At 40.0% G+C, this 14227-nt stretch overlaps 1 protein-coding gene across 1 annotated transcript in view; it reads left to right on the forward strand.

Annotated features, from left to right (window-relative positions):
• The window catches only part of COL19A1 (collagen type XIX alpha 1 chain), a 306466-nt gene that overhangs the window by 183966 nt on the left and 108273 nt on the right, over nt 1–14227 (forward strand). The window contains exon 15 of the mRNA XM_003789676.1: nt 12941–12994. Coding sequence (XP_003789724.1) covers nt 12941–12994 — 54 coding nt within the window. The remainder of the gene's footprint in view (nt 1–12940; nt 12995–14227) is intronic.

The following is a 14227-nucleotide window of genomic DNA, read 5'->3' on the forward strand; positions in this document are numbered from 1 at the left end:
CTTACATCTTGCTCATGGATGCTCTATAACTGCCAAGTTAGGTAGTTGTGATAAAAATTCTATGTCTCACCAAACCTAAAATATTTACTTATTCTTTACAGGAAAAGTTTGCCAAAACCAACAATAAACAAAAATTCTTGCCCTCAGAGAGCTCACATTCTAGTACAGAGACACAGAGTGACCAAGTAAATAAATTGTAAAGTGGTCAGGGGCGATACCCTCCACCAAGACCAAGAAAGCAGAGGAAGGGATGTGGAGTATCATGAAGAAGTCAGAGAAAACCTGATCACAAAGACGACCTGTGAGCAAAGATCTGAGAGAGATGAGGGAACAGGCCCTGTGGAAACCTGGGAGGAGCTCTTTGAAGGCAGAGGAAGCAGCAAATGCAAAGGTCTCAGGTAGAAACTCAGAAATCCTCAGGCCAGTATGGCTAGAATGGTGGGAGGGAGGTGGGAGGGAGTCAGAGAATCTGCAGGGCTCAGCCCTGAGGGCCACTGTAAGGAGTTCAGCTTCTCCTCTGAGACAAGGCCCTGGTCTCTCCTTTATAAAATCTAGAATGCTCATTTCATTTAGAGACTGAAACCAAAGCTATGGACACTACCTCCTTAGATAAAATGTTATTCAAGTTTAAGTCGTTCAGTTCTGTCTTTGCCAGCAATGTCATCTTGCCAATCCTTGTCACTGCTGAGAGAGGATGAGAACAAGATAGCTGGTGACTGCATGTTACTGCTATTTGAAAAACATTTTGGTGACATATCTCACCCACAAGTTATCCATGTTGACATGCTTGTGTCAGACAGTACCCTCGATGTAAGCCTTATTTTAAGCCAGTAGATTGGCCTCAATAATACTCGACTTCAAATTGACATTTGGTTATGTTTGGTTATGTTTTTCTTAAGTATTTTCTGAGAATGTAATCGATCCACTAGCCATACATGTGAATGTGTTCACCTGCCTTCTTCACGCTCCCATGCAGTTTAACTCCTCTGGGAAAGCTTAGAATCTTCTGTGCAGAAGAATGAGTAGACGTTTACGAGAATTCATTCCATGTCAGGTACTACACCTGCCCTCAAGGAGTTGATAGTCTCATAATGGGAAATTGATTATAGGAAGCCTTTTCAAACTTAAATATTTCTCTTAAAGTAAATGCCTCTCAAGAGTTCATCTACTCCAGCTGACTGTTTCTAGGCATTATCTTTATTCCTTTTTTTATTCTAAGTTGCAGATAGCTGAGTCTGAGAGATATGCAGTTTGGTCAGATTTGCTTAATTATTAAATAAAAGAAGCCATACTAGTGACCAGGTCTTTGGCTTCTCAATACAGTGCATATTTCCTCCATCCTATTTTTGATTATTAAGGCAATGATCAATTATTTTTGTCATAACTACATGAGTTAGAAACCATATTCACCTCAGCTTAATATGTACCTTTCTAAAACATAACATGGCCATAGGCAATAAGTACACCTTATTTTAAAGTATGCCAACGTGGGAATATTGCTACCCTAATTATGCAGTATTGCTACCCTAACTCATGACCAAGTTGAATGCAACTTACAACTCTGAGAAATAATGGTGAACTACTATTCTCTTTTTGTAAGTCTCTCTAACCTTCATTTTTCTGTGTGGAACAAAATTAATACAGAGGGGAGAAAATACTCTAATGTCAGACTCTATTCCTGCCAGCCAGGATCCGTGTGTAGTTTTCTCTTTACTCTCCAATAGGCAGCATATAATAAATGGGGAAAACGCTGATCATCGACAGAAGATTGCCTGTTTTCTTTATTTTCCCAGTTATTGTGTTGCTTGTTGGCAGTTGATTTTTTATTCTAGTAGTAACCAAGTTTGTAATTTTGATTGATTCCAACATTAGCTCTTACGGTTTTAGTTATTGATGATTCGGAAAGATTTATATTAAGGTTCTGTCTTTAGAAGCTCAAAATCCCCCCCAAAAATGTGTGTACTGTGTAATTTTATGTTTAGAATCTCATAAATTAATGACTTTTTTTTCTGTTTTCCTCTGGAGATCTTGACATGCATTAGGTTTTACCTACACATGTTTTCTTCTTTGAATTCATTTAAATAATGTATCTTCAATTTGAATTTCTCCAAATAATCACCTGGTAAAAAATATTTTGTCATGTGTAAGGAAAAGCACAAATACTTTATCCTATGTAAGAAAAAAATACAAACTTAAATTTACACCTTTTTTCTCCATTGTTGATTTTTGTCAGCCGTGATTCATGACTGAGGGGTTTTTTTTTTTTTTTCATTAACTTCTCAGAGTTCTCATTTGCAAAGTCGTTGGAACCCTTACTCATCTATTACTTCAAGGGCATGTTTGTATCTTTGATTCTGCTATTTTTTAAATGTTCAAACTATTGCATTATTTCCCAGAAGGACACTAAGTTATTAGATGATCATGGTATAAATGAGATGATAAACCATATTTGCATATTTTTGTACATGAGTTTAAACATCCTTTTGGGGTTGGTTTTTTTTTTTTTTTTTTTTTCCTGCAAGGTCTTTTACTTGAGTTAGGCCAGCCAACTGACATATTGCTCATTAATCATACATATTAACAGGAGTAGTTAATGCCTCAAAATCTAACTTACCATTCTGTCCACAGGGAATAGTTCTTGTTTTCTAAGTGTGATGACATGTGCTTCAGACACCGCTAATTAGGTCTTTCCCTTGAAAATTCATCCTGACACATTTCAAGAACATTGTTCCCCCTTGAGTATGACTTCATTAAATTATTAATATCCTTGTATAAGACTTGTAAGATTACTTACACAATGCAGCTTTTTCTACTTCAAATACATAGTTCATAGTGTAAGATGAAATACATCTCCCTTAAACAGCCAGCCCACCTTCCATAGCCCTGAGTTCCATTGGTGTGGATTCAACCAACCATGGACCAAAAATACTGGGAAAAAAAAGAAGCATGATTGCATCTGTGCTGGACATACACTAAATATGTACAGCCTTTTTACTGTCCTTAGTCCCTAAAAAGTACAGTATAATAAACTATTTACATAGCATTTAATTTTTGTTAGGTATTGTAAGTATCCTAGAGATGATTTAAAGCATTTGGGAGATGTGCGTAAGTTTATGCAAACTTTTATATAATGTACTTCAGAGTTTGAGGGTTCGGATATGGGGAAGAGGGTTCTGGGACCGATGCTCTGTGGAAACTCCTGATTATCTGCACAAATGTAAGGAAGTGTTGTTATAAGCAATCTGAATCAGAGAACCTAAACGTCTTCCTATTGAGCTTCTGTAATAAATGGGAAGTTTGTAGAAGTTTTACTTTCTAGGCTGTTATCTACCTAGGCAGGTGCTTATACCAACTTATATAAGGTGATCTTTTTATGATGAAACTCCCCATGGCATCCCATCAAATCACAATAGCAAAACTCAGAACCTTCACCATAATCTACAAGGCCCAGCGTAATCTCATGCCTACCCCTCAACCATCACTCACTCATTCTAACCAGCCTGTTCCTTTCTATTCCTTGAGGAAGCCTGTCCAGGGCTTGCTTTGGTTATTTTTTCTGTTGGACACTTTCTCAGTCCTTGCAGGGCCATGAAATCATTTGGCTCAGGTGTCTGCTGCTGAACTCTGTATTCCTTTACCCTATGGTATTTTTTTAGTAATTCTTATCACTATCCAAAATTGGTATCTTTGTTTAGCTATTATATATGCAAAAGCATAGCATCATGGCAAGGGTCAGAGACAAGACCACCAAGCTGCCTGCATTCAAGTCCTCACTCTGCTGTTTAATAGCTCCACCACCTAGGCCAAGTCACTTTGTCGTTCATTTGTCTCATCTGAAAAATGGAAGCACCTAAAAAATATTTTGAGGACTAAAAGAATAAATATATGTAAGTTTATTTGAATGATAATCTGAAATCTATTACTACTTTTTCATTGCAATATAAGCTCCATGAAGACAGGATACAAAGTATTTCCTGAGCATAGGAAAGCATTGAACCACAGTAGGGACTTCATAAATATTTCTTGAATTGGCTTGGTGCCTGTGGCTCAAGTGGCTAAGGTACCAGCCACATACACCTAAGATGGCAGGTTCGAATCCAGCCCGGGCCTGCCAAACAACAGTAATGGCTGCAACCAAAAATAATAGGCAGGTTGGCAGGTACCTGTGGTCCCAGCTACTTGGGAGGAGGAGGCAGGAGACTCACTTGAACCCAGGAGTTGGAGGTTGCTGTGAGCTATGATGCCACAGCACTCTACCCAGGGGGACAACTTGAGGCTCTGTCTCAAAAAATAAATAAATAAATAAGTAAGTAATAAAATAAAATAAATATTTCTTGAATTAATTAATGAATGAGTCTGGCCACAGGCCAGTTAATAGTGGAGAAAATGTCCTATGAAAATGCAGTAAAGAGCTGGCAGGTGAAAAAATGAAATCATACTAGAGATTTTGTTTAATTGAGAAACTGATTTGGTTATATAAGTTCTGGGTCATATATGTGCCTGCACTAGATATACCAAGAATGATATGCTGGGAGTTTCTAAGAATACTTCCCAAGGAGGGAACAGAAAAAAAGTCAAAGGAAAAAATAAAAATAAAAATAAAGAAAAAGAAAAACAATCAGTTGTCAGAACCAACTGGGACAGCAGCTTTCCCAGGAAACCCCAATCTTATTTTGGGAGAGGTTGGAGCTGATGGGAGCTGAGTGAAGAGAGAGCACTAAGGGCAGACTCCAAATTACTTTTACTCAGTTTCAGTTTTGGGTGACATTGGATGTTAAGTTTAAGAAAATGAAGAGTAGTATTCAAATAAAGAAAAAGTATACCCAGTATGTGCACAATGGCGTGTTCCCACATGTTCAGTTTTTAAAGATCATCAATTCATTTTTCCAATATTTAAATGAATTGTACAAGAAAAAGGAGTGATAGACTGGGAAATGCCTTCTGAACGCACTTGTTCTAAAGCTGGTGATAAGTTTGAGAGGAAATGAGAATCCAGGGAAAGCTGTCCCCGTTTGAGGACTTTGCTGAGCGTGGTGTCCACGCTGTTTCTGGTCATGTACAGACAGCTTTTTCTGCCCACATCCCCTCCTATTCCCATGACCCCTTTCCCCAGAGGGAAAGCTGAGAGAGTTATTAAAAGGTAGCACATTTGGGAAGGAACTTAATGCCCACTTTTCCTCCCTGAAACTCCTGAGATCATCTATGTCCAAATGAACAAGTCCAAAACCTACGGACATCTATGTCCAACTATCTGCTGTGAATAATTGTCCCTCCTCTTCTACTTTAAAGGCACAACCTCGATCTTAGGAAACTTCATATATTTTCCCCAAACACAGTATGTAAAACACAGTAATTTTTTTTCAGAATAACATTTACTCATAAGTATTTGATAGGGTTTATTTCTGATATTAGCATTTAAATATCCAAAAGCAATTTAACCCATTACATTTGCCTCAATTAATTTAAAATTACAAAATAAAAATTTTTGAGTTTCAAAACTGAGTGATTTTTATAGCCTCATATATCCTCTGGAATTGTCTTCACTTGTCAGGCAGTTAGTGAATAACTGCAAAATGTATTTCTATAAATTTATTTGGTGCTAATCAATTCAATCCTACACATTTAAAATGCAGAATTTAAATTCCACCCCTTGAGGAGACATCTTTTAAAGTGTGTAACTCAGAAATGCTGAAAATATGCCCTGTAAGTTTAGTCTAATGAAAATGAAGATACGAAGTGTCATTAATGGTTTCTTTGTTCCAAGGCTGACTGGTAATGCCGAGCCTGTTCCTGTTTCACTGGCCTAGACTCTGATCTGTCTGAAGTTTGCTGATGAACCTTTCACTACATTGTTTTAACATTTCCATTAAATAAGACCCTGTCATGTCTGTGTCCCTCTGCATGTTGATTTTATCTACTCCAAACCTAAAAATATAACAGTTCCCTTAATAAAAAAGAAAGATAAAAGTCTGTATTCATGAGGCATTATGAAAGTGGAATGGTTTGCAGATATGGCTGCCCAGTGGCAAAATTCGCAGATAGGAAGGCAGTGTGTGCAGCCCGACTCCCCTTCTCCAGTCTGGGAGTCTGCCTGCTGTGAACTCCCAAATGTGAAGGAAAGAACATTTTCACAATGCACTTCCAGCTTGCACCCTCTTACTGCGACACAAAGATGTCAAAAGATGTCACTGTATGTTCAGAATTTTGGTTAGCCACACCCTACCACTGCCCCACCCATAATAGCAAGATGAACCAAGGGTTCTTGGCAAAGATTGACAATGACAGGCATAGAAATGGACAGGCGTAGATACAGGGCCAGAAATTGGGACTGAGAATGTTGGTGGTTTGATGAGACAATTAGGACTCCCCACAAATCTAGGAAGTTTTGCTGGCCTCAGAGTCAGGCCAGAGTGAGATGAGGGCCAGCACAAACCAGGCACGCAGGAGGGCAGGAAGATCCCCTCTCTGGATGGAAAAGTAACAAGCAAATGTGGGGTTTTAAAAGTCTAGGTTGACTCTGAGAAAACAAGAGAACCTCGGGAATTAGAGCAACAAAATAAGCTACATCGTGAATGCTGAAAACACCCACACCAGGAAAACCTTCATCCTGTTTTAATGAAGTGTTACCATTTATTCAGAGTATCCTTAATTTAATCACCACTTGGGAGGGGCTGTGCTAGAAAACAATGTCACCACTTCCAACTTGTTAGGAAAAGGCACAGGGGTTGCCGGTAGAGTCCGTCCAAGGAAAAAAGGAAGGAAAGAGGCAGAGAGACGGGGAAATTGTGGAATGATCTAGAAATTGTAAGATCCCAACCTCAACAAGGAAAGCAACCATGTGTGTTCATCTTTCCTTAGCCCTAAACCAATTTCAAATCATTTGTTCATGCTGAATCACACCCTGGTCCCGTGTCCTGACAAGAGCCACTTGTCTGATCCCTGAAGTAATGAGACCTTTATGACGAGTGTCGTCACTGTCATCGATATGCTTTTCAGTATCTGCTGAGAAATAAAACATGCTCTTCAATGATGCCCTTCTCACTTCAGTGCTCCATTGCCGTTTCTGCATGTATCATGGAGTCCAAAATGTGGGAATTCTTTACAACATCAGTCATAAATCTTATTTCCATTCACAATGTATAAAAAGAAAACTAAACTTCCCAGATAGCCTGTAATGTTTCCCGTGTAATTAACACCTCGTTCACAGTTGTGTGTGCCAGTCAAGGCCAGGTGTCCTCCGTCCTGAAATTTCCCTGACACCTTGTTCAGGCTGAGCCGATGCCTAATAGTTTGCAAAATGCACACGTGGAAACCGGGCAATGTTTGAGAAGAGTCAGCTGTATGAGCAAGCACGGGCAGTGCAGAGAGAACACTGAGACACGTGTCTCATCTTGCGGGTTTGGGGTCCACATACCACCCTTTATTTAAGCCCAATTACTGCCGTAACCTCGCGTTCATCATCATCATCTTCATCAACGACAAAAACCATCTGTCAGATAAGTACCAATAGTCCATTATTTGCATTCTTCCCTTCTTAATGCTTCTTAAAGGCCAAGTGTTTATAAATCAAGGGTCTAATTTAAGACACATGTTCTCTCAGGCTGCCAGTCATCCTGGAAGCATCAGGTTACTTTTACTGCTGAAAATTGGTAGATGTCATTTATTTAAATAGCCTTGGGTTTTTTTTTTTTTTTCTGTCTGATAATAGTCACCCTCTGTGGCCTTCAACAGAGAGTAGATGGGTGAAGTCATTAGATAAAATCCTTCCATTATGGAAATCTCCTGGTTTAAGTTTGTTTGAAATATATCATCCATTCGTAAATATATGTATGTGTACATACATCAGGATGGACCCTTACAACATATATATATATGGTACATCCCGATGCTTTTCACAAAACGAACACAGTTAAGCAGCCAGCATATAGTGGAAGAAACAAAATGTCACCATAAATCTAGCTCCTGCGTCCCTGAAGTAACCTCCCACCCCTGCAACCCATTATCACCTCCAACAACACAGCTCAGTTTCATCTTTTTGTTCTTTGTATGAGTTGGTCAACATTGCATTTCTTGGACACATTCTTACTGTCGTGAATGGCTCAATTCTGTTCATTTTCATTGCTATATATTATTCCGCTGTGTGAGTAAGCCATAATTTATGGTTTTTATTTCTACTTCTAATGGGCATCTTGCTTTAAAAATCCATATGCTTACTTAAGAGTTGATGACGATTTTCTAAGGATACACACTACGTATTTTAGAAGGTTTCCTCAAGACATTATCAAACAATTTTTATATGGAAAAGTAGAAAATTGGATAGAGGGTAGAGAGAAGGGCAGGGAAGAAATCCTTCCGTCCTGAGATGCATTTATTATTGCTATCATGGACAAAGAAAAGGGCACATAACATGAAATCTGCCATCCTTATCATCTTTAAGTGTACAGTCCAGTAGTGTTAAGTCCATCCATATTGTTGTGAAACGTATCCTTAGAACCTTTTCAACTTGCGAAAATGAACCTCTATGCCCATTAAACAACACCTCCTTTTCCCTTCCCCTCATTTCCTGGAAGCCGCTATTGTACTTTCCGTCTCTACGAACTTGACTACTTTAGATAACACTATTGGTGTTTGTTGGGGTGTGTGTATGTGATTGGTTTATTTCAGTTAACATAATATCCCCAAGGTTCTTCCATGCCATAGCCTGTGACAGGATTGTTTTCTTTTTCTAAGGCTGAGAATATTCTCTTCTATGTTTGCTCTGCGTTTTGTTGGCCCATCCATCCGTCAGCAGACCTTGGGCTTGCCTCTACCCCTTCACTGCTGTGAACAGTGCTTCTGTGAACATGGCTGTGTGCAAATGTGAATATCTCCTCTTGATCCTGCTTGCAATTCATTTGGGTATGCACTCAGGGGACTGCTACATCATATGGACCTATTTTTACGTTTTTAAGGAAATCTATACTGTTTTCTGCAGAGGCTGTGCCATTTCAAAATCCCACCAACAATGCACAAATGTTCCAGTTTCTCCACTGTCTGACAGTTGTCACTTTCTGGTTTTTTGATAGTAGCCACTGTAGGGTGTGAGCAGTAGGAATTTTACAAGTGATCTCTTCCTTAATCCTTCCGCAAACCTGCTATAAAGCACAAGTACCATTTTGCAGCAATGAAATCTTGATACCAAAAATTTTCACAAGGGAAAAAGCAGAGATTCCAATCCAGGTGGCTCCAGACTCGACAGTGAACATTTTATTCTCAAAGCTCCATGTAATCACAAAACCAATTGAATTCTTCCATTCTGAGCTACAAGATTTACCAGATACAAAGAGCTCGCCGGTATTGCCTGACTTTAAATGTGAAATAACGTCAGCTTTAGAGCAGTGGCTCTTAAAATGCGGGCCCCAGACCAGGAGCATCAGCATTACTGGGAACTTGTTAAAATGCAGATGCTCAGGTCTCACCCGGACTTACTGAGCCAGAAGCCCACAGCGCGGGACGCGGTCAGTGCTCTGTGCCTGCCAGCCTTCCAGGTGGTGCTGACGCTCGGTCAGGCCAGAGCACCGCTGGGCTCAGATCATCAGGCAGATATCTCAGTTGTTGTCCAGTACACTTTACACTGGTGCCAAACAGAAAACTCACATGGTGAGCCCTTCTGAGTTTTCCAAAGCAACCTGATAGGGTAAATCTGGGTCTTGTGCTTTAGTCCACGATTCGCAGGGAAGTGTTGGATGACCCCATTTGTAATAATGTTGGAACACTAAGTCTCTATCCATTTGGAAATTCACCAAGACCTTGAACAAAAGGCCACCTAAGAGCCATCAGCCTGACTCGGGAAGACCTCGCCCAGCTCCACACTTATCTGTGTTAGCCACCAGGATTTTCAGCCCACCCACATCCAAGGCCCCACTTTTGGCCTCACTTTAGAGTGAGTGTAGAGCAAGCCTGGTAATCAATGGACTAAAATAGCAGGAGACAGAGTGGAAACAAACATGCAAATCTCCCTTCATCAGTGTCAGGGGGCGTCTGGCTTCTTCCTGGCCTGACCATCAGCAGCCCTAGACCTCGCCAGGCCAGGGCCCCAGCTGTCCTCATCCACTTTCCCAGAGCCTTGCGAGGAAAAGAGCAAAGATTCACAGAGTTCACTTTCCTCTGCAAAATGGGGGAATCTGATTTCAGTCCTGGGATGAGAGTTGAGGTTTATGCTTATTGTCTTGACGAAAATATTAATAATAAAAATCTTCCCAAATTGTCCTAGCTTAAATAATAAAATTCACCCAACCCCCCCCCCAAAATCTACCCTTAGCTCTTAGGTAGGCTTTTGAGTAAAAAGAGAGAAGGTCCTTTAGAGGAAGAGGAGATTGCAGCCTGGGGCCTTGAAGAAGAGAGGGAGTGAATTACTGCGTGTGGGGGAGAGATGAAGCAGGAATGAATTTTGCGTGTAGACTTGGGTACCATCCCCAAGATATCTCATTATATATATGCAAATATTTCTAAGTATGAAAAATCCGAAATACTTCTGGCCCCAAATATTTCAGATGAGGGACACTCAATCTGTCTAGACCTGACAGTAGGCCTAAGAAAAAGGTAAATGTTTTGTTTTATAAAGCACGGCTTTAAAAATGGTTCAAATCTGCTTTCTGTTGTTCATAGAAGTTCAAGCCTAGAAACCAGACTTAACTTGAAAATATGTGCCAGCTAAAGTTGTCTGTACACACTGTTCCAGTTACTTAACAATCCTCCAAAATATTGTACCTCTGTGCCCACTCTTAGCAAGCGTACATAAACAAAATCAGCCTTCTCTCCACGCTCTCCCGGCACACACACCGGCATTGTGACAATGGCAAGGCTGACTCCAATCAGCAGTAACACGCAAGAATTTGGATGTTTGGCCTTACCATGGACTGAATCGTGTGTGCTTCTCACTCCCCATCGTAACACATGCCAATGATACGTTACAATAGCTGACATTTGGTTTGTCTTAAACATTAACTTTGCGATAAAAGTTGATCAATAGTCAGCCTCATTTTCTCTGCTTCCTGCCCAAATCAATATACATGTCTGCTTGAAGAAAGGAGAATGGAAACTAAAGTTGATCCTATGGTTTTTCTTTACGGCAACCTAATGCATGCTTAAAGAATGCACCAATCACTCACTTAGCAGCCATTGATGTAGTTTCTTTGTGCTCTTGTGGATTGGCAAATTACAATGCTTCCACTTTCTAAGTAAACTTTTAATCAATTATTAGTCCTTGGAGACTAATTGACTTACATTTATTAAAAGACCAAATAAGCTGAATTTCAGAAAGTATATGGGAGGCGCCTGTGACTCCAAAGGGTAGGGCGCTGGTCCCATATGCCGGAGGTGATAGGTTCAATTCCAGCCCCGGCCAAAAACAGCAAAAAAAAAAAAAAAAGAAAGTGTAAACTTCAAGAGTAGAAAATGCTGTACATGTGTATAACAGAATATTAAATTATATATTCACTCTAATCTTATAGTCACCCAAAAGAATTACAAGGTTTAGATCTTTAAGATGAAAGCTATAGGAAAACACCACTGGTTATGTTTCTGCTTTTAATTAATTTTTTAAAAACTCTGTTCTGTAGATGTTAGTGTCAGGTTTCTATGAAAATGACTACTGTTTTTATATGACGTCCTTCAGGGTCTGCCTTGCATTTGCCTTCAGACACAACAGATGCCCTTCTCAGCCAGTCACAGCTCAGTGTGCACGTTACCTCCCCAAACTTACCCTCCTGTTTGAGTGGACATTCAAACTTCCTACCCTACTCCACACCTACGTGAAACCAGAGAAATCGTGAGACTTTGCCTGACGCTTTCAGAACAAGAGAACAAAACGGGCCTTTCTGTTTCATATACTTACAAATTCTCCCCCGGAAAAAAACATCAAAAAGATCAATCCAATATTTTTATGTTTTTAAATATCAATAAGCCATAATATGTATTACTATTTTACCAATATGGGAATCAAATAGAATTATTAGAAACAATGGTTCCAAGTGATCGTATTTGGAAAACGTATGCTCAGAAATGCTTCTCATTTCTAATGTATGTTCCAAGACCTAAGTTTATTTACTTCTTCCCTTTAGAAAGGAAAAAAGTTTAAGAAGATAATTTTATAACAATTAATGATCTGCCCTTTGAAAATCAGATGCATGGTTACTTAGAGATGTTAACAAGCTTATCTTACTGATCTGGCAAGAGAAATTTAGCTTGTGAATTTAGGAGAGCTAACATTTGGTTGCAGTAACGATTAATAAGGAAGAATTGTATGTTGTAGTTCACTTATAAAACAGCTTAACCTACAAAGGAAAGAAAAGAGCTAGTGAATGCTTTATACAACATACATAATTACAGTAGGGCTTAGGGCAGTGCCTTTCAAACATTAGTGAGCATAGCAGTTATCCAAAGGGGTTTTAAAAATGCAGACTCTTCTGTCCCCAGAGACTCTAGACCATTAAGCCTAGAATGAATCCTAGGAAGATGCATATTTAACACCCAAACTCACTCTCAGGTAACATCTATAGAATTATAATTCAGACCCCTCCATGAGAAACAACAAGTGGAGAGAACAGATGCATTATTACGGCCTCGGACACCACTGGATCATCAGATAAAACGTCACTCTCAGACCGTCTTCTAGATGCCCTATGTTACTTTGCTGGGGTATCAAGATAGACAGCACATTCGGAGCTACTGACCAAACAGTTAACATTTATTCATTTCTGATCCTATGCTTCCCATAGTGGACCTTAAGACTTAGCCCATAGCTTTCAGGATGTATGATGTTTAAAGTCATGTGGAACTGGACATTTTTTAAACTTTTTCTTCGTTTTTATTGTTTTCAATATTGCTGTTTCATATTGTCTTATATTAAATTGAAATGGAATCACAGTATTTATTACTTTTTTGTTGTTGTTGTTTCAAGGGAAGACGAGGGAAGACAGGACCCCCAGGAAAACCAGGACCCCCAGGACCACCTGTGAGTAGCCAATGGCCTGACTGTCCCTTCACAAAGTCCCTTTTTATTTCTGTGTGTTTACTTAAGAATTATTTTACATCCCTAGTGATGATCATCCCCTTCTTTCTACGGTCCCAGCACTTGGATGAGTAGTTCACACCCCTCCACCCTCACCATCATCACCACCCCCAGCTGAGGGGTGCGGGAGGCTGTCCATACCTCACTGCTTCTTAATTACATGGACAGGAATCAATGTGGGGTCTGCCTGAGCATCCCAAATCAGGTGTCCAAACAGATGACTCCTGCTCTGAACCTCCTTGAGCCCCATCTCCTCAACTTCTTAATATTAGGGGCTGGTAGCAAGTTGTAACTCTGGAGAAACATATCCATTTTGCTTGATAGAAAACTGTTATTAGAAATTTATAGCATGCTGTTGCTAAAAAGTGCTATAAAAATCTAACTGGTTACTTATCTGATTCCTTCACCCATGTTTCTAGGAAAAAAGATTTCAGTTCTCATGGTTCTGCTAACTCTGCTGCCCACTGAGTCTGGTTTGTGCCCAAGCTACTCCCCTGGCGCCACCCTCCCCCACCCCCCGCCATGGTCAGCAGCGACCGCTGGGTCACCAGATTCCCTGGGCACTTTTCAGGCTTCATCTTTTCACTGTCACACAGGAATTTACACTGCAGGCTTCTCTCTTTGAAACCCTTCTCTTGGTTTAGTGACACTGAGTTGTTTTTTTTTTTTCTCCTGTATCTGGAGCCATCTTTTGTCTCTTTCATCCCAATTTTTCATGTCAGCCCAGACGTTTCTTCTGAGTTCCAGGCCTGTCCATTCCACTGCCTGCTTGGGATTTCCCCATGGATATCTTCTAGCTGCAATGAAAGTGCTATGTCCAAGGTTGAACTATAAAAATAGGCCGAGATGTTTTTCTCTCCTTCAGCCCCTACATCTAAATAGTCCTTAAATCACGTCAGTCCGATGTCCCAGTAGCTCTCAAATTCTTTGCATCTTCATTGCCGCTTTCTTGGTTAATTTTGTACCTATGATCGTACCTATAAATGACCCCTTTAAAGACCCAAACCACCCTGCACTTTAGGAATTCTCAGGATGTGCTCATAGGCCAAAAGCGAACGGTCGCCCTCCCATCACTTTCCTTTCACTTCCTGAATCAATTTCATTTCACTTTACCCATTCAAGGGGATCGTCCTTTTAGCCAGACATTGTCGTTCATCGATGTTGATTATGAAAGCA

This window comes from Otolemur garnettii, unplaced genomic scaffold (assembly GCF_000181295.1).
Source record: "Otolemur garnettii isolate 467f Iridium unplaced genomic scaffold, OtoGar3 scaffold00035, whole genome shotgun sequence".
In the NCBI taxonomy this organism is placed as follows: domain Eukaryota; kingdom Metazoa; phylum Chordata; class Mammalia; order Primates; family Galagidae; genus Otolemur; species Otolemur garnettii.